General features: G+C 35.0%; 1 protein-coding gene across 1 annotated transcript in view; it reads right to left on the reverse strand.

Annotated features, from left to right (window-relative positions):
• Positions 1-22,613, reverse strand: part of LRP1B (LDL receptor related protein 1B) — a 1,787,379-nt gene that overhangs the window by 934,636 nt on the left and 830,130 nt on the right. The window contains exons 4-5 of the mRNA XM_024744102.1: positions 7,042-7,161; positions 2,344-2,472 (exon numbers count right to left, since the gene is read on the reverse strand). Coding sequence (XP_024599870.1) covers positions 2,344-2,472; positions 7,042-7,161 — 249 coding nt within the window. The remainder of the gene's footprint in view (positions 1-2,343; positions 2,473-7,041; positions 7,162-22,613) is intronic.

Genomic DNA, 22,613 nt, shown 5'->3' on the forward strand with positions numbered 1-22,613 from the left:
AACTACAAACCACAGGAACGTTCCCATGAAAACTGTGTATTGTTCTAACTATGTGTGCCAATAGTCATCAAGCCAACCACTAGAGGTGAAGGCATTTACATGTATTCCATTATCAATGCTAGAATCATCAAATCATGTACCATCCCTCTGACTACATTCAAAGATGCAGCACTATATCATGTACCATCCCTCTTTGACTACATTCTCTTTTCGTCAGAAACCCTTCTGTGTAGAAAGAGAGGAAGTGCTTCTCTGTATAGGGTTTATTACATTACACTCTCCCTGTGTATTCACAGCAATATTGTGTGGATCAATAGAAGAAACTGCAAAGAAAAAGCCTTCCACGTCTTTAATCCGTTGATATATTAAATCAGAACTCTCAGTGGTGAAAAAAAGAGGAACAGATAACTTGACCTAATTTTTCTAGAGGATTGCCCCTGAAAAATAAATAGGGCTTCATAAACCAAGTCAGCAATTGAAAAAAAAATAAACTAAGAAGTAAAAGAGTTCCTTTCTTGGTAATTTTCTATACAAATACGTTTTGTAAATAATTAAACATACTATCTCGGAGAAATAGTTGAAATTATAACACGAGGTTACGATGTAAAGGGAAACAGCAGCAGCTTGCAGAGCAAATCCAATGCTTTGCTCAATTTGGTTTCAGGAAAGAGAATCCCATCCCATGCCTAACTTTCCAATTGCTAATAAAAGGGAGTAGAGGACACTCACTAATTTATCAAAACTTCATAATTTGAAAATGCAGGAAATGAAACCAGATTTGGAGGAACTGAGAAGATGCCAGATGGAATACCATGTATAATATCTTCCTATATTATTCCCAAGCTAATTCAGTTCGCACATACACACACACACACAAACAACAAAAAATTAGTGTTATCCTATCATTACCAGCACCTCAAGGCTATTTCATTAGCAAATCAACAATATTTACTGAGAGTGTACTAAGACGGCACACTATGTAGAAACAGTAGGCTTTATTTGCAGATAAGAGGTAAAGGGAAGGCAGTTTTGAAACACGAAATTCAAATACTTAAGAGGAGAACACTCATTGTAGTAATCTTAATTAGAAAGAAAAATTAATTCCTTCTTTTTCCTTCCTTCCTTCCTTCCTTCCTCCCTCCCTCCTTCCTTCCCTCAATCTCTCCCATCCTTCCACAAATATTCACTGAGTACCTATATGTTCCAGGCAATGGTCAGAACTGAGTATATAACAGCAAACAAAACTGACAAGTTCTGTACTTTCATAATGATTATATTATGCTGGGTAAATCTGATGATACACAGACACATAAATATGTTCATTTCAAATGGCAGTGCTATAAAGAAAACTAAAAAGTCATGTAGTGATAGAATAGGTATGAATAATAAGTATAGTTGGGAAATAAGACTGTGATGGAGAGAGTACACACCCTTAAATAGAATGGTCAGAGAAGGTCATTCTGAATGTTGCCATTCTAGCCAAGACTTGAATGATAAAAATGTGACTATCATAGGGAAAAGCATTGCAGGCAGATCAAACAGCAAGTGAAAAGACCTCAAGAGCAAAGTGGCTGAAGGAAAAGGAAACCAGTATGGCTGGGGTGTGATAAAAGGAGTAGTAGGAGATGAGATGGAAAGGTAAATGGTACTAGTCCATTAGCCCTTAGAGGCCCTGTGAGAAGTTTGGGTTTTATTCTCAACCTGAGGGAAAACTATTGGGAGATTTTAAGCAAAATAACGACATGGCTTGGTTTATATTCTAGCAGATTAACTATTATGTGAAATATGAATTTTAGAGGGAAAGCAGAGGCTCACAGAAACCAGTGAGGAATCTATTATACAGTCCAGGAGAGCGGTGGGTAATTCAAATCAATTAATCCATTCCTTTTGAACAGGTTTTTGTTCATTAGAAACTTCCTGTAATGGAAGGAGTTTTGTAGTGATCAGTGACAACTAAAAGAACTTCTCTGGCTTTCTAAGGATGGATCATTTCCTTAAAATGAAGAAAAAAATCTATTTCTTCAAAGTCCATATTGCTCTACTATATACATTTCTAATGAAAAGAACTGCAAATAGGAAATAAATTCTGGAAGGACCAAAAATTAGATAACTTGGGCTTCCCTGGTGGCGCAGTGGTTGAGAGTCCGCCTGCCGATGCAGGGGACATGGGTTCGTGCCCCGGTCTGGGAAGATCCCACATGCCGCGGAGCGGCTGGGCCCGTGAGCCATGGCCGCTGAGCCTGCGCGTCCGGAGCCTGTGCTCCACAACGCGAGAGGCCACAACAGTGAGAGGCCCGCGTACCGCTAAAAAAAAAAAAAAAAAAAAAAAATTAGATAACTTACCAGTTTTGGCTTTGCAGGATCTGTTGTCTGGCTGCATTATGTAGCCCTCCACACAACTACAAGCATACGATCCGTACGTATTTATGCAGGTCTGGCTGCATGTACCATAAACAGCACATTCATCTTGATCTAAAAGGTAAATTAACATCATTTCTAAGCAGATTTATTGTTGTGCATTTTTTTTCTCCCTGAAGAAAACATTTTTTCCAAACTTTGGAAGGAGGCTATTAAAAAAAGCGAGAAAGAGCCAACTCCAATACATCTTTTCAAAACCACACTAACTGAACATAAAGTTCAGTGTCGTTTTAATAGTTACAGAGATACAAGATCAAGCTTAACACCAAATCTTTTACTTTAAAAGATAATTTATTTTCATTTTTAATGCGTAGGCTAAAAGTCCTTGGATATTTGTGCAAAGGTATAAAATGCACTCCAATGTATATTTGCTGAAGAGTTCTAGTGTTTACGACACTGGCTTTTTCAGGATCTTGACAAAGAATTAGACTGGCAACACGATTTTTAATGAACAGATTAAATAAAAGTTCTGAGCTAAGCAATGTAAACCACCCTCACTAAATCAAAAGGAGGAAACTATCAAGTACTGTTGCAAGCAGAAATTTTATCTTAATTAATTTTTATTTTAATATCTATGGCCCTCCTCCTATTTTTTCCCTACTTCCACTCACAATACTTTTTTCCTCCAGCACCTTGTTCAAGTCTCTGTAAGCAGCAGGTACTTAATGATTCTTAACCAACCGGGCAAATTAAAAAAAAAAAAAAAAAAGCTCTGCCAGCTAATAATTTAGACAAATGTGTATTCAGTCTGTCCTGTGTACCAAGCACTATACGAATTCCTGAAGAAACCAAAATTTATAAAACATGATTTCAACCTCTAGGTGAAACAAGTCTAGTGATATAGAATTTCATTTCTATGCATTCCCTTATAATAGAGTCATACTCTAGTTATAATAGAAACACAGAGAAGTAAATGAACCTGCTTGGAATTGAAGGGAAAATGTGAAGGCTGCATATTGAGCTGAGTTTAAAGGATGATTTAGATTTCCTCAGACTAAATAAAAAGGGATCAGATGGAAAGAGGTGTTCCAGTTAAACAAAACAGCATGTGAAAAGCCATTGGGATGACACAGCAGGGATTTCAAAAAAGTATAAGGAGTCAGGTGGAGTAAGGGTGTATAAGAGGAAATGGTAAGAGATGATGTTGGGAAAATCATTTTGGGATGGGATAATGAAGTTATTTGTATGCTAAACTAAAGTGCTGTACATTATACATAGGCACTGGAAAGCATTAATTAGATGAGCTTTATGATCAACTTTGTATTTTAAAACTAAACAAAGTCACGAAAAATGGATTGGTGAATATAGAGAAGAGAACCTGGAAAATTAGCTGTGTGCTAATTTCACACAAGAAATTGTATTTTGAAGGCATAATATTTTGAACAATGACAGTAGCAGTGGGAATGGAGAAGAGGGAATGGACTCAAATGTTTAAGAAATAGAATAGATAACGTGAAGTTTGACTGGATATGATAGAAGTGAATGATGGTCTAATTTTATGAGAAGTGTAGATTACAGTTGAGGTATCATGGGAGGAAAAAATGAGTTTGATTTGGATGTGTTAAATTTGAGGTATCTGTAGAGCATCCTTGAGTAAACATTTAATAAGTAGTTGGAAATATGGAACCAATAATATAAGGTGAGATCGGTCTTGGAGTATTTGAGAGTCAATAGCATATGGATAATAGATTAAAAAAACAGGAGAGGGTTAGATCCCACAGAGAGAAAGGGAAAGTCGGGAAAGCTTAGCTATAGAAAAATACCTTAGGATACCAATATGAAAAAGGCCGGCAAGAGAGAGGAGTCCATGAGCCTCCTTTGAAGGATGTTAAGAGGATTAAACTGCTTGGGTATAATAAGAATATATATTTGGTCTTTATCCTCTGTTTCTGACACAGAGTTCAGTTACCTTGTAATTTTCTGAGCTATAGGAGTATCTTTTGTTATTTCTAACGACCCCTGTGAAATACACTAGAGTCTATGCTAATGAGGTGACTCAGGGTGGGGCTACTAGATATTCTCAGAATGGGACTGGTCTCCAAAAAGATCAAACAGGTGACTTAGAGGGTGGGAACTCTCAACCCCATCCTCTGACCCCCCAAGCTAAGAAAGGAGTTGACTAAGGAAAAGCAAAAGATGGCTAAGTAGCCAAGGAATCATTTAAATTGGGAAACTATGCATTTGTATGACATTTATTTGCATTTCTGTCCGATATTTTTTAGCTTCGTGTAATAGCCTGCATTTATAGACAGTTTGTTTGAAGTAAGTAGCTTTGGGGATAGGAAGAATAGTATTTGGAGTGAAGGCCACAGTGATAATGTGAAATTAAATCTTGAATTTGATAAAGTCCAGCCCCTAGTGGCAGAAATGATGATTCGTATCCATAATATTTTCACCGATTTTTTTCATCTTTACTATTATTGGTTCCTATTTTAGTTTTTCTGATATGTGATTATGCTACACAGGAGAGCAATATGAATAATGATTTCTTTTGTTCTTTCTCCTCAGTCAGAATGCACTGTTCTGACATTGATGTAACTCCACAAAATTGGCTGCAAAGAAACAGGCATGTCATCACTTGTAGCGCTATCTTCTTTCTTCCTTTAAGGACAGAGAATATCCTGGAAATTCCTTCAGGAAAGCGTAAATGATGCTCAGACCTGGCCATCCAGGAGTGCAGAGAAAGTAAAAAAATCTCCTCTTCTATTGGTGAACTTCCATTAAAAATTGCTGTGTATTTGCTTACTAATATTCAACAGAAGAAAGTGATTATGATGATTTTTACAGATTTAAAAGAGAGATTCAGGAGAAAGAGATTCATGTAAAAGGAGCTGAAAATCCTGACACCTATAGGAGTGAGGTATAGCAAAAGAGTGAAAAGGATACAGGTAAGTATATTGGCCTACCTTGTGTGAATGGCAGGTGTTGTTTTGAACTTGAAATTGCGTGCATGTCCAGAGGTACTACTTATATCTGGCAGACTCTGTGATTGTAAGGGGTCTACTGTTGACAAATCTGAGTTTTTTCATAAAGTCTGAACTTCTGTGTGCAACCTTCTGATTTTAAAATGTTGGTTTAAGAATAATGTCAGTCAAATAAAATATACCAGTTTGGTCCCCCTATAGTCAGATTATGTAGCCTTTGGGTCTGAAAAACATTTAATAATACATATTTTTATAATATTTGTATTATGCAGAAAATGAAAACACCACAAACTGAAAATTTAAGCCCGATGTACATTATAAACCAATGAGCCTCTCTAGGATAAGAATAAGTGGGCTCTGGAGATCTGTGTTTTAGTCCCAAGTCTTTTACTAAAAAGATGTACAGACTTAACTAAGTCACTTAATTTTTCAGGGTCTCACTTTTCTCACTTTTGTCATGAGGATTTAAAAAAATATTCTCTGAGGATTTTTTTCAACTTTAAGATTCTATTTTTAAGGTAAAAGTTATAATATTAAAGCAAAGGGTTAAAGTAATCAGCAAAGTACCAATTTCTTTGGAAAATATTCTGTTTATTAGTGGTGCTGGTAACACAGATATTCCTCAATTTTATACACAGATTCTATATTCAATGTTTTCTATATATAGATTCTAAATACCATATAAAATAATGTATTGTTTATATTGTGGATATATATATACACAAACATATAATATTATGTATATGTATATATATTTGGATTCAAAATAATGAAGAAATAACCTAAAATAGTTCAGTATGGCAGAGTAGAGTCATTTTGGAAAGTAAACATTTGGTGTAGAACGTTCACAAAAATGAAAATTAGGACATTAAAAAATAAATATTTTATATTCATCATTATTGCATTGGTCAAATATCAATCACCAGAATTACCAATGCAAAAGTTGTAAAGAACATTACATGACTATTATGAACTTAGTAGATAACAAATGTCTACTACACTGCAGCTATATAACAGACATAAACTATTTAGGAGGTTAAAATAATTAAATCCAAAATTTGAGTGACTGACCAAAACACATCCCATTGCTGACATGTCCCATGTCTGTCATTACTGCAATATGAATTGAAAATTGATTTGTAACCATATAATATCACTTATATGTGGAATCTAAAATATGACACAAATGAACCTATCTACAAAACAGGAACAGACTCAGACACAGAGAACAGACTTGTGGTTGCCAAGCTGGGGGGAAAGGAGGGAGAGGGATGGACTGGGAGTTTGGGGTTGGTAGATGCAAGCTATTACATTTAGAATGGATAAGGTCCTACTGTACAGCACAGGGAACTATATCCAATCTCCTGGGATAAACCATCATGGAAAAGAATATATAAATCAATGTCTGTGTGTGTATAACTGAGTCACTTTGCTGTACAGCAGAGATTGGCACAGCATTATTAATCAACTACACTTCAATCAAAAAAGGAAAGAAAATTGATTTGTATAAATGCTTATCTAATGTTTCTATATGTGGTTTTGGGGGGAGAGCCAACTTTTAACTCTCAAGAGACAAAAAATAAAGTGGACATAAACACTGTGTGGAACACATGGTAGGTGCTTGAGGATATTTTATTAAATTTCTGTTAATTAAGCCTCTGTTAAAATAAAATTGAGTAGAATTACATGTCATAATTACCTTTACAGCTTCTTCCATCTTCTTTTATTTCAAATCCATCCTCACAGTAACACATTGTACTATTTCTGACCACGGCACATTTATACTGACAATTCAACTGCTGGCAACTGGGCAACAGTTCTGTAGAGGAAAAGCAAAGATATTTTGTCTATATAACTGTGCACACACACATACTACTTAAATTTAAACGTTAATATTTACTCAGTGCATAACCTTAATAATACAGCTTTGATTGGTTTCCTAGAAAGTTTCTATGATTGGTTGACAGAACAAAACAATATCTATTCCCTCTAAAATATGTTGGCTTGCATTTGTTTGAAGTATTGTTAATAAAAATTTCAGATCAATCTGTTCAGTCTTTCACTTTTTCCCTTATTACGTACATTCAAAGGCACAAATCCTTTCAAATTCTGGTAAATTATTTCAAGAGGAAAAATGTCAACTCAGTGGTTGATTTCACCATTTATGCCTTTCTTATCTGACACATCCATTGATATTCTGTATTTTGAGGGCTTGTTTTGACTTACTAATCCATGTATAACCTTTGAAGCAGGTGGCAAAATATTAGACAACTACTGGACATAATATATTTCATAAATCTAAACCCTTTTAGAACAAAAACAGTGAAGCCAAAGTTAGCAAAACCTTAGAGCAAATTAGGATTCAGTATGATAAATGCATGAAATACAGATGAAGTGACAGAGGCATATTCATTTCACAAATAATTTCTAACAGGAATAAGATTTGCTAAACAAGAAAAATTACGGAGAGAATGTATGACTGGTTGTGGTGTCTGAAAATAGGGATATTAATGGGTCGTGACAATTTCCTTTTTTCCCCTGGGGAGAAAAATAAGGGTTTTAAAGATCAAGGTTAAATGATTCAAAATAAATTGATATTTGCCACAAATTTAGCTGGTGCTTCAGAAATATTTTAACTTTTAATAAAGATATATGAAAGTCCAGTGTGGAAAAGGACAGCTAGAATACTCCAAACTGAAAATTTGATGTTTTACTAAAAAATTAATTCTCTCTAGTATTTTCTTAGCCCAATTGCTTTTAAACTCTTTCATGAAACTATCAATATTTTATGTATCTTCTCTTCTTAAAACTTTAAATCTTCTTCATAATGGTCACCCACATATGATGATCTTGCTTCCTACTTCCCTGAGAAAATTGAAGCTATTGAAAGAAATTTTCCACAGATTTATGCTTCACATTTTACCCACCTCTGCCTATTCTTGTTTTTCTTGCTTTTCAAACTTGGTTTAACTCATAATTAGAGCTCCAGCCCCAACTCCTGTGCACAAATCCCATCCCCTTTCACCTATTCAAGGATATCACTTCAGTTTTTCTCTACTTCCTCTCATAATCATCTTTAAAAATTTATGTTAGATCAAACTAAAGCCTCCATCCTTTTTTGTCAATTGAGTTTCATGGGAACACAGTCAATAGCCATTTGTTTACATATTGCCTATGGCTGTTTTTACACTACAAACACAACCCGACTAGTTGTCTTAGCTGACTAGTTGGCCCCCCAAACCTAAAATATCTATTATAGCCCTTTACAGAATGTTTTCTGACCCTTGTACTACTTTTCCTCACATTAAAAACAAAAAACCTTGATCTCACGTCCTGTAGGAGTCACCATTGCCCAGTATCTTTGTTCCTCTTTATAACAAAACTTACAAAATAATCCATACTCACTGTCTCTTTCTTCCTCTCTGTTTCTATCTTAAGCCCACTCCATAAAGGTTTTATCTCCATTGCTCCAGAAACTGCTCAGATACAGGTTTCCAATGACCTTGAGGCTGATAAGTGTGATGGCCTTTTCTCAGTCCTCATCTTACTTGACCTATCAGCAGCACTTGACACTGTTAACTAGTTTTCCCTGATGTACCTTCATCACTTTGCTTCCAGGGCTCAGAACTTCTGGTTTTCCTCCTATTTCACAGCCTCCTTTGTACAGTTCCACATTTTCTTGTCAACCTCTTAAGGCTGAAGTGCTCCAGGATAAAAACCTGGTCTTTTTCTCTTGCCTATCAATACACTACTAGTAAACTCATCAGTTATCATAGCTTCCCCTCTAACTGGAACATAACTGCAGTTCCATAAGCTGAAAGCTAGGTGTGCCCTCTTCGACTTCTAATTTCCACTGTTCTATTACAACTGACACTTTATATTAAAATTTATTTCTCTTTGAGATACCTGGAACAATTTCTGCTTCCTTGATATAAATTAAGCCACTATACAAATCAACACATCTGATTTGTAGGTTTGGAATTGGGGTCAATGCCAATTATATGCTGTTATAAATATTAACATTTATATAATGTGCGAAGACCAGTCATTTGGTCTGTAAAAATACATTATTAATAAAAATATAGAATAAATGGATCTTTAGAAGTTATAACAGTTTTGTTTCATATGGTAGTTATTTACATTTTGGTCTCCCCCACCAGTATCTACAGCTATAAATTATAAACCTAATATATATATATATATATATATATATATATGTAGATACATGCATATATATGAAGTTTTTGAAATGTGCAATTTCTTTGAAACCCCATACCAGTCAAAAATGTAGATATCATTGTAATTTATAGTTTTCAGATAAGGAAATTTATGGTTGATAACTAATTTAAGATTATATGGTAAATATACGATGAAGATGGTATTCAAAACTTCAAATCAAGGTCAGGCTGACTACAAACAAAGCCTGTGTTTTCAAAAATGCCTCTACTTCCCACTGTACAATCTGGTGGCGGTTGAAACCGTGGTGTATTTTTTTTATTTGTTTTGTCATTCTAAGGTTAGTAGTGTGCTGTAGATACAAGAAGTGTTTTTTATAATTTTTATAGGATGAATGAACTAATAAATCAGTAAAATAGCTTAATTCTAGGATGACAATTAATACTCTCAGGTGTCATTTCTAGTCCATTAAATTAAACTAGGTCCTAAAGATAGTTCATTTACATCTTTAAGTTAGGTAATTGAGTTGTCAAATCTTGTTTGATTATGGTGGAATCAGTCCAAAATTGCCTTTACTCTATATGCTTCTTTTAGTTCAACACTGATTGAGCACCTAGTCAATGCTAAGGAATCTGCTGGGCTTCCACAGATGCAAAATTGCTTTAGACAAATTAATGAATTACAACATGAGTGTGGAAGCAAGTGGGGTTAGATGAGAAGTGCAACAATGTAAACAACAGCTATAATTCATAGCAGAACAACACATATACTAAATAAAAATACATGTGACATTAGCTGGAAAGAGAAGAATTCATCTAGAGACTGGAAATAGAGGTAGGTATCTGGAAAAAAGGTTGTTAAAGAAGTTAAATTTAAACTAAAATTTAAAAGATGAGCTCAGTAGACAGAATTTATGAGCATGCATTCCAGATAAAGTAGACAATATGAGAAAATAAATTTTTAAAAAATGACAGCATGTAAGAGGTGAAGACAATGGTAAATAACCCTGTGTGGCTAAAACATAAGTGTTTGATGTGGTAGGAAATGGGACTGGAATTATTATTTGGGGCCGGACAGAAGTAGATTTATTCTTAGATTAAGTAGAATTTTCTGTTTCAATAATGGGAATCATTGCTAGTTAAGGAGGACAGAAGTGATATACTCTGACGTGTATTGTTTGAAAGTGCCTAATAACAAGGAGAAAAATGAGTCAAAGACAGTAAAGAAAGGAAAGCTATCAAAAAGGTTAGGACTATGAATATTTAGATGAGTGGATGGCCAGAAACTTGGTGTGGTGAAAGCATAGTAACACTGAGTTAACAGTACCAATAAAATGAATTAAGAATAACAGAAGGACTGGAGGTTTAGAGGGAAATACTAAGCTTGCTTTTGACGGTTTAGTTTAAAATGTTGACAAGAAAATGGCTAGGAGGGAGTTGAGAATTTGAGTCTACCTAAGAAGAAAAGTCTGGACTAGAGGTGGAGATTTGGAAGTCAAAAACACATAATTGGTCCTTGAAGTCCAAAGAGAAAATAATCATCCTTTAAAAAAGAATATTTATGATATAAATCAAACCTAGAGAACTTTTATATGTGAAAGGCAAGCAGAAGAAAAGGTGTTAATAAAGAAAACGGACAAAAAGAGTCATGTACCACAATGTTCACTGCAGCTCTATTTACAATAGCCAGGACATGGAAGCAACCTAAGTATCCACTGACAGATGAATGGCTAAAGAAGATGTGGCACATATATACAATGGAATATTACTCAGCCATAAAAAGAAACGAAATTGAGTTATTTGTAGTGAGGTGGATGGACCTAGAGTCTGTCATACAGGGTGAAGTAAGTCAGAAAGAGAAAAACAAATACTGTATGCTAACACATATATATGGAATCTAAAAAAAGAAGAAGGTTCTGAAGAACCTAGGGGCAGGACAAGAATAAAGACACAGATGTAGAGAATGGACCTGAGGACACAGGGAAGGGGAAGGGGGAGCTCGGACAAAGTGAGAGAGTGGCATGGACATATATACACACCAAATATAAAATCGATAGCTAGTGGGAAGCAGCCAGATAGCACAGGGAGATCCGCTCAGTGCTTTGTGACCACCCAGAAGGGTGGGAGGGAGATGCAAGAGGAAGGAGATATGGGGATATATGTATATGTATGGCTGATTACTTTGTTATAAAGCGGAAACTAACACACCATTTCAGAGCAATTATACTCCAATAAAGATGTTTAAAAAAAAAGAAAACTGAGAAATAACTAAATATATAGACGAGGAACATAGAAAGCTTCACAAAACCTAAGGAAGAATAACAGTCCGTGGAAGTAAGCAGGGCAATAAATATTAAAAACTGAGAAATATACTTGGATGAAGCCTAAAGACTGCACTGGGTTTCCTAATAGGATCAATTAAGACCTTTAAAAACGGTTTCAGCGGTGCAGAGGGGACAGAGGTAAATGTAGGAAGGGGTTCGGACAGAAAGAGGAACAGTTTCTCATAGAAAAGACCAATATCTTATAGGATACAGAGCATGAAGGTAGGGGTATTACCTAATTTATTAGTCTGTACCTTAGGACAGGCATATTAATTCACTGCTTTAAATTCATTGTTTTCCACGTAATCCCTACAGCCCAACTCTTTCTTTGCCCTGTCTCAGTCTGAAGTAGAAAATCCATAGATTACTGGTTCCATCTTTCTGCTCTCTCCAATCTTGAAACTCCTGGAGTATGAAGAGTACAAGGCATGCTAAAAGGTTACCAACATCATGGTAGTGACGGCGAGACAAGAGGAGAAATAAGAGAAAATGGATAAAAATGGTTATGAAAGATCAGACCTCACACATGATTTTGCATATTAGGTGGGAGTCTGGTGGTTGAAAATAGCAAAAGAGACAAGGGCAACTTAGCTTTTGGTTTACTGAATTTATCCTGCATGAGAATTTGTGTATGTATAGAGAGGTGATATGGAGACAATTAAACAGTATATGATATCAGATGAAACGGTAAATATGTATTCTTCTAACAGATCATAAAGAACTATGAGGAGCTACCAACATGAAAAGCTAAAATTTAGGGCTTCCCTGGTGGCGCAGTGGTTGAGAGTCCGCCTGCCGATGCAGGGGACGTGGGTTCGTGCCCCGGTCCGGGAAGATCCCACATGCCGCGGAGCGGCTGGGCCCGTGAGCCATGGCCGCTGAGCCTGCGCATCCGGAGCCTGTGCTCTGCAATGGGAGAGGCCACAACAGCGAGAGGCCCTTGTACCGCAAAAAAAAAAAAAATAAAATAAAAGCTAAAATTTAAAATTTGGCGTGGCTCTATGAAAGCAATACTAATTACTGTAATGTTATGTATTTGAACCGCGTACCATTTATGCTTAATTACGTGCAACACTATAATGATTATGTACATAATTACAAGTGCATCAGATTAATTTTGTCAGAAAGATTATTTGAGCAGAACAGAAATTTTGTGCTTGACTCATCAATCTTCATAAACTGCTTTAAATGAAGCATAGTCATTGGCTCATGCAACATTATCAATGGTTTGAATCTTACACTGAAGTAGGAAGATCACTAGTATCGAAGGGGATGAAATATGCAAATCAGAATGCAAATATGGAAACATGGTATCTTATCTGTATTCTTCAGCATTATCATAAAAGAAAAGTATCTTTTTAATTAAAGAAGAGGAGCTACTATTTCAGAAATTAAATCTAATGCAATTGATGAAGACTCCCCCACACAGACCCACTATATTCTGTGATTTTAAGAAATATTTTTGTGTTCTTTTCAAAGTTGTATAGGAGAATATTATCAAAGTTTGAGTATATTTTCTGTATAAAACACAAGTTAACAGTTTACAAGTAGTAGGTAGCTTTGAGGTATCTAATCTTCTAAGTTGATCTTTAACTTAGAAATAGATTCAAGAACTAGATTTCTGAATTTTTATTACTAACAAATAGTAAGAGGAATTCTAAAAGGATAGAAAATTAATTCATACTAAATCTCATATCTTTTTTACCACTCTTTTTCTTTTTTCTGAGTGTGATGCCGTATACACAGCTTTGGACTCTGGAGCCAGAGTACCTAAGTTCCAACCTTGGTTTAGCTAATTTCAGGCTATGTGAATGTGGCTTCTAGATGATGAAATATATGTAAAACTAGTTTGTGCCACTTCCTAACCTGGCCCCTGAAGGATTCTGACAATCCTCTATTGTCTCTTGACTTGTCCGCCCTTTGGATGCAGGGAATCCAGCAGACAACTGGGAGAACCCTGGGATGGCGGAGACCCAAAATGGAGGGAGCCTAAAATAGCACATACAGGAAGCATCTACTGATGACCCAATTGGATTGTGATGTGAGTGAAAATTTGGACTTTTGTTGCATTAAACCCCCGAGGTACCAGGGTTGTTACATAATACCATGGTAATGGGCAAATGACTTAAGAATAAACAGGTATAGAGAGCTTATCTCTAAAATGGGAAAAAGAATAGAAACTACCTCATAGGGTATTGTGAGGCTTAAATGAGCTAAGTCATGCAAAGTTCTTAAAATACTGCCTGCCTCATAGTAACTCTTTTAATTATTATCTTTATTATCATTTTACCATTTAAGCATAATCATCCATTCAGTACAACAGAATACATTCTTGTCATAATTTCCATATTCTTCAAGTGATTTGGAACTATGTTTCATTGTACAATAGAAATATTTTTCTCTTTTGCTGTTTTATTTTTGGGTGTTACATAAAATAGTTCTAGTTTTGCACCTAAATCACTTCTGTATCTTTTGACATCTTCTGGAGAAGATACTTTTTTTGGTAAATTCTCCTGAAATCATTACCTGAATGAAAAGTCCCCAACTAACAGAGAAACACTAACCATAGGAAACAAAGATTTTTCTATACTGGCTAATTGGGTTTCTATAAAATATGAATAGTACTCACTGAAACAATGTATATCCACATCTAATTTGCTACATAAGCATAGACCAATCAACAATCCAGGCATGTAATTTTCACCGAATACTTATGCTAGTCTGCATAGTCTTTAGAGATTGTTCTGCTTTTTAACACATTTCCACAAATGTATGCAGGTTTATGGTTTTGGAAACACATACAAATAAATTTGCTAACCTGCCTCAGAGTAAAAGCAGATCAATAAAGAATGGTTAGAAGCTGGTAACCAGATTCCAGCAATTGCAAGTTATTACTTTTAGGAGGTTTCTTCCCTCATTCGTTTTGTTTACGTAAATATCTCTAAGCCAGAGAACCACTGCTTCCAATACTGTATGTGTAGCCATCAGATCATCAATAACATTATGCTGGCTGCCTTCATGACCTAAAAATCGAACAATTCACATTGATCATGTATTGGACCTGGTGGGATAGTAAGAACACAGCTGTGCCATATTCATGTGCTTCTAGGTTATATGTTCCCCCCTGAGAGAAAATTAGAACTTTTATAAACTCTTTGGAGATACAAAAAGTATAGGCACTTTTCCAGATATAAGTTATGTGAGGCATTATTTTACAAAATAGGATCAAATTTCATTCTCAATTTTAGTAATCAAGTTTCTTCTTGAATTTAGGTTATACAAAAATGTCTTTTAACCAACAATGATAATCACGGTAATAAGAAAAACATCTCTCCATGTAGTACATTTATAAAAATAACATATTTCACTCACTCTTGGTACTTGGAAATTGATAAGCTGATGCAGCTACTTATCATACCAGACAGTCCCTCTTGTCAGCAGGACGTCTGCCTGACATATTTAGAATGGTGATAATTTGTGTCATATCATTCATTATGACTGCTACGGTGGATTTCTTCAGAATTCTTTGCTTAGTGTAAAACCACAGTCCTAGCCTCAAATTTTCACTGTGTTCCCATATAGAAAGATATAACATTAAGGCAATTATTTTTTCTTAATTTTTTGTTCCATTTTTGTTATGGTATAATTTACACTCAGTAAAACTGATTCTTTTTAGTGTACAGATCTGTAAGTTTTGACAAATGCATACAGTTTTGTAACCAATACCGTTATTAAAATATAGAACAGGACCATCATCCTAAAATATTTTTCTATGTCCTTCTGCAATCAGCTCATTTCCCCACTGCCAGATTTTGGCCATCACTGATCTGTTTTCTGTCTCAATAGTTTTGCCTTTTCCAGCATGTCATACAAATGGAATCATCCAGTCTGTAGCATCTTTACTGAACATAACATATTTGAGATTCATCCATGTTATTTTATCAGTTCTCTCTTCTGCATTGCTGAATAGTATTCCATTGTATGAATGTACCTTAGTTTGTTTATCCATTTCACACATGATGGACATTTGAGTTGTTTCTAGTTTTGGTTTATTAAGAGTAAAGTTGCTATAACATTCACATACAATTTTTGTGTAAATATAGGTTATCACTTCATTTGGTAAATTTGGGATTGCTGGCTTATATAGTAAAAAGATGTTTCACTTTATAAGAAACTATCAAAATACTTTTCAAAGGGGCTGTACTGCTTTTCATTCCCACTATAAATATATAAATCTTCCAGCTACTTGGCCTTCTGCCCAGAACTTATTATCAGGTTTTTATTTTAATTTCTTTAACCACTCTTAACAGGTATGCAATAGTACCTAATTGTGGTTTTAATTTGCATTTCCTAATGACTAATGATATTAAACGTCTTTTCATGTTCTTATTTGCCAATCATATATCTTTGGTAAAGTGTTTGTTCAATCGTTTGCCCTTTTTTTATTTTATATATGTGTGTGTGCGTGTATATATATACATATATATATATTTTAGATACAAGTCCATTATGAGATATTTGACTTATAAGTATATCCTCCTGGTCTGTAGCTTCTTTTTTCATTTTATTAGTGTTTTTCAAATAATAAATTCGCAAAGAAAAAATTCCTTAATTTTGATAAGTCCAATTTCTCAATATTTTCTTTTTGAATCATGCTTTTAGTGTCAAATTCCTACCTAAGTCAATCTCTCCTTTGTTTTCTTCTAGAAATTTTATAGTTTTAGATTTTTGGTCCATTTTTTTTTTTTTTTTTTGCGGTATGCAGGCCTCTCACTGTTGTGGCCTCTCCCGTTGCGGAGCACAGGCTCCGGACACGCAGACTCAGCGGCCATGGCTCACGGGCCCAGCCGCTCCGGGCATGTGGGATCTTCCCAGACCGGGGCACGAACCCGGGTCCCCTGCATCGGCAGGCAGACTCTCAACCACTGCGCCACCAGGGAAGCCCTTTTGGTCCATTTTGAGTTAGTTTTTATATATAGTATAATATATGAATCAAGGTTTTTATGGGGTTTTTTTGCATTAAATGTTGAACTGTGCCTGCACCATTTGTTGAGAAGACTAACTTTTCTTCATTAAATTATCTTTGTACTTAAAAAAATACTTATTTCACTATTTATTTGTGGATGTATTTCTGTACTCCTATGTTTCATTAATTTACATGTTTACCTCTCTCCAATATCACACTGTTTTGACATAGTAAACTTGAAATCTGGTAGCATGAATCCTCATACTTTATTTTTGTTTTTCAGTACTGCTTTAGATATTCCAGGTCCTTTACATTTCCATATAAATTTTAGAATCAGTTGTCAGTTTTTATGAAATTACGCTAGGATTTTATTTGGACTTATATTGAATTTATAGATTGGGGAAGATTGACATCTTAATACTATGGTCTCCCGATCCACAAATACAATGTAATATATGTACATTTACTTGGGGCTCTAGGAGGCTTATTTTTCCCCATGAGTTTCCAGCATATAGATCTTGCATTTATATATGTTATTCAATTAATACCTAAGTGTTTTATAGTTTTGGTTTATTATAAGTGGTATTATTTACATTTCCAATTGTACATCTTTAGCATTTAGAAATACGATTGATTTTTTATATATTGATCTTATATCCCAGGACCTTCTTAAAGTCACAAAAAGACACAAATTACAAGTATCAGCAAGGAAAGAGAGTATATCACTAGTACAGATCTCACAGTTTTAAAAAGATAGAGAAAACTTCAAACAAATCTTTGCCTTTAAATTTGACAACATAGAGACTTTCTTGGTGGTGCAGTGGTTAAGAATCCGCCTGTCAATGCAGGGGACATGGGTTTGAGCCCTGGTCCGGGAAGATCCCACATGTCATAGAGCAGTTAAGCCAGTGTGCCACAACTACTGAAGCTGTGCTCTAGAGTCCGTGAGCCACAACTACTGAGCCCTCGTGCTTCAAATACTGAAGCCCACATACCTAGAGCCCCTGCTCCACAACAAGAGAAGTCACCACAATGAGAAGTCCGTGCACCACAACAAAGAGTAGCACCCACTCCCCGCAACTAGAGAAAGCCCATGAAGCGATGAAGACCCAACACAGCCAAATAAATAAATAAATAAATGAGTTTTTAAAAATAAATAAATAAATTTGACAACATAGATGAAATAGACAAGTTCCTTGAAAAACACAAACTGCCAAAGCTCACTCAAGAAGAAATGGATAATTCCTATATCTACTAAAGAAACTGAATTTAAAACTAAAAATCTTCCCACAAATAAAACACTAGACCCAGATGGCTTCACAGGATATGCTACCAAACATTTAGAGAAGAAATAGCACCAATCCTATACAAACATGTCTAGGAAAGAAAAAGGGAGAAAATATTTTCTAACTAATTTTATGAGGCCAGAATTACCCTAATTCCAAAAGCATACGAACACATTCAAGAAAAGAAAACTACAGAACAAGATTCCTTACAAACATTGATGAAAAATTCCTAACAATCCAAATGTAGGAATATATGAAAGGATAATATATCATAACTAAGTGAGGTTTATCACAGCAGGTTTAGCATTTGAAAATCAATTAATGCAGGTCACCATATCAGTAGACTAAGAGAGAAAAAACATATTTCAACAGATTCCTAAAGCATTTAACAAAAAACAGTACCTATTCATGATTTTTTTAAAAAAAACCACAAATACACTTGGCAGTATAGTAACAGAGGGGAATTTCTTTAACCTGATGGTATTACCTTGCCCCAATATCAGGAACAAGTCATAAAAGGAAGAGGATAACTGCTCTTACCACTTATATTCAGTAATGTACTGGAGGTCCTAGCCAAGGCACTAAGGTGACCAAAAAAACAAAACAAAAAAGTTTAAGGCATACAAATGAGAAAGAATGAAATAAATAAAACTGTTTCTATTTTTAAAGAAAAAAAAATTTTTATGTAAAAAATTTAAGAAAAAACATCTACTCCAAATCCAACAGAGTCAATTCTTTAAGTTTTTTTTAAATAGGGCAAACATGTCACGTCATATCTTTCAATTTGCATAATAATGTCTCGTAAAGATTTACTAGTCTTTCCAAAAGAAAAATAAAAATCCTCTATAATTTAGATGTGCTATTACAAGGTGGAAACTGTAGGTCAATTAGGTGCTTTGAGAAAATATTCTGTGGACTGAGCCTAGTGTTTAAAACAGATTGTATACTTTTAAAAATAATACATGGGGCCTCCCTGGTGGCGCAGTGGTTGAGGGTCCGCCTGCCGATGCAGGGGACACGGGTTCGTGCCCCACCCCGGGAGGATCCCACATGCCGTGGAGTGGCTGGGCCCGTGAGCCATGGCCGCTGAGCCTGCGCCTCCAGAGCCTGTTCTCCGCAACGGGAGAGGCCACAACAGTGAAAGGCCCGAGTACCGCAAATAAATAAAGAAATAAATAAATAAACAAATAAATAAATAAATAAAAATAATACACGTGTGTGGGGGGAGGTGCATGTACACTCTACGCATGGATATCCCCATCCCTTTTGATAGGTGTACATTATTCCATTTTATGGATATGGATGGTTAGTAATTTAATTACAATTACGTGCTGAAACACATTTAGTTTGTATGATAAATACCGCTATCTGTTTAAAAACATGTTTACTCTTCCTTCTATACCGCAGAGTTGTTTCTAGGAAGTGGCTACCCAGTCAGAGACTCTAGGTCCTGACCTGAGAGTGTACTACACCAGTGCTAAGAGATTTTCCCATTTTAGGCTATAGATATAGCAAGTTGCGAGTTTACTCTGAGAAAGAATTCTGATAATACCAACTCATTTGCTAAAACTGGATGGAAAACTGCTTATTTTGGGTCCCCAAGTAAAATCATTTCTAGCAATTTAGCCACTTTACGCTCTGATTTCTTAAGAAACTTTATTGTAATGGCATTCAGAGTTCTAAAATTCAAATATGTAAAACTTTGAAACAGTTTTCATTACTTGGAAAATTAAAATCTAGTTATCAAGGCACAATCAAATAAGAAATTCATTTATTTTATGTTACGAAAAGAAAGACTTGGATTTAATATCCATTGACAAAATTTGCTAAATAATAAACTTATCATTTCAGGTATTAGTTATTAGTGGGAATATTGTTTAAGAAAAATGTTTACCTCAGTTTTACCTATAAGAGGATATGAGAAGATAGAACAAAGTAACACATGCTCCTGTGGGGTTCTCTTCTCAGCTCATATTAGAGGATAATGACATTATTGACTTCATAGGGATGGTGTGAGGTTTAAACACGGTAATTCAATAGAAGCACTTAGCTTAATGTCTGACACATTGTAAATGCCCATTATAGGTTGGCAGTTATGTTATTCTCATTATAATCTTCAACACATCTCTACCAAAGGAATCTCGTAATTTTCACTTCCATCTTTTATTTATATAGAAGGATAGACCAGGCACATATGGAATCTTGATATGTGCTCTAGTCTTTAAGGTAGAAGACAGATCTACCTGTAGTGTTTCTTGCCAGACATTTAACTGTGGACTAGTTTCTTAACCTTTCTGGGCCTTAGCCTCCAACCTAGCATATGTCTTAATAAGTTTTTAAGAATATTAAAAGACATAATGAGTGCAAACATGCTCTATAACTTGTAGAGTATTATTATCAATACTGAGATACTGACTGGTATACGGAGAGATAAAGGAGAGAGTGCTAGGTGTATTGGATGGGTAAAGCCAAGGTATGCTGTGGTATTACACATCTTGTTTCAGTGTCTTGTATTTGATTTTGCAGTAAGAATGATATGCTAGAATTATTAATAATATGATAAACAAAATCAGGTCTTTGCCTTGTTCAATTTATGTAGTCACAACCACAGAGAAACGATGCTTGAGGGAAAAAAAAATTAACCAAATTTACCACAAGGTTGTGAGAAAAACATAATTACCAAGTAGAAATTGCATACATCTAGTTAGGGAGTTTTTCATGCCTAGAGGTAGACGGGTAAGAAAATAAATGTAGAGTTAAAAAAGGATTATATACATATAAATTATATAAGTATATTGCATAGGTTATATAAGATAAACATAATAGGATGGAGGTGGTAGTAGCAATTGGGTTAGAGGAGGTGAGGCACTGTGAATAAAGACACCTCTTTTGTAGAGGGAGCTCATAACTTCCAGCAGTCTCTGCATATTTAGTAGGCAACAGGTACTTGTGACTAAATTTATTGGAAAGTAAAGATAAAAGTCATTTTTTTCCCTTCAAAGGACAAATATCGTTCTCTTAAATCTGCATATTAGTCCCAGACCATAGGAGGCAACAATAACCTTGGGAAGGTGTCTATATATTCAATGAAATGAAAATGAACAAAGACAAATGCAACACAGTGCCTGACACATATTAGGTCAAAAGGTGCTCACTAGCTATGTTAAGCATGGCAATTAAACACACCAATTCACCTCTCCATTTTTCCATACCCTTAAAAAAACTGATAAGAAAGGCTCAAACACACAAGAATAAAGAGAATAGGAGACGAGACTAGAAAAGACAAAGGTAACCAACAAAAATTTAAAAGCAAAGAAGCAATAAGAGCATGATGACTGATTGGCCTTTAGGGTACTAAGGAAGTAAAATTTAAGCCAAGGGTTGAAGGAGATGAGACAAATCATGATCAGGGATGCTGCATTCCAAACACATAGATTGTTCACTGCACCACTCCAGTGGGCATTATTAAAGCAAACTTTGATATGAGTGGAACTCAAGTTGTACAACAAGGAAGCCCTTGGAGGAAGGCTGATAAAGACCATTTTTGAAAAAAACACAGCTATCATCATATAAGGACAAAAGACTGAACGTTTTGCTACTATTAGGAAAATGAAAAGGATGCTTACTATTGTCACTTCTGTTCATCGTTTCACTGACCAGGGCAATTAGCAAGAAATAAAAGTTATCCAGTTTGGAAAGAAAGAAATAAAACTATGTCTAGTTACAGATGACATGATCTTGTATATGGCAAATCCTAAAAAAATACACATTAAAAACACCTATTAGAACTAATAAATGAGTTCAGCAAGTTTGCAGGATAAAAGAAAAAAAATATACATATCAATTGTATTTCTATACACTAGCAATGAACTACCTGAAAGTGTAACTAAGAACAATTCCATCTAAAAACTGCACAATAAAAGAATAAAATATTTAGGAACAAATTAAACAAAAGAAGTACAAGACCTATACACTGAAAAATACAAAGTATCATTGAAATAAATTACAGAAGATCTAACTAAATGAAAAGGAATCCCATATTCACAGATTAGAAGACTTAATGTTGTAAGGATGTTAATACTTTCCAAATTGATCTGCAGATTCAATGAAATCCCTAGGAAAATCTAAGCTGTCTTCTGCATATTGACAAGATGATCTAAAATTCATATGGAAATGCAACGGACCTGGAATAGCCAGAAAAAAAAATATTAAAATGAAGAACATTTTGGAGAACTCACATTTTCCCATTTCAAAACGTACTACAAAGCTACAATAATCAAGACAGGTGGTACTACCTTAGGATAGAGACATATGTCAGTGGAATACAACTGAAATTACAGAAATAAACTCTTACATCTACATTCAATTAATTTTAGATTAAAAAATTCAACAGGGAAGAATTTTTTTCCAACAAATGACTCTAGTCCAACTGGAAATTCACATGCAAAGAAACGAAGTTGGATCCCTGCCTTATGCCACATGCAAAATTTAGCTGAAAATGGATTTTATATCTAAGAATA

Source organism: Neophocaena asiaeorientalis, unplaced genomic scaffold, assembly GCF_003031525.2.
Source record: "Neophocaena asiaeorientalis asiaeorientalis breed wild unplaced genomic scaffold, Neophocaena_asiaeorientalis_V1.1 scaffold11, whole genome shotgun sequence".
Classification (NCBI taxonomy): Eukaryota; Metazoa; Chordata; class Mammalia; order Artiodactyla; family Phocoenidae; genus Neophocaena; species Neophocaena asiaeorientalis.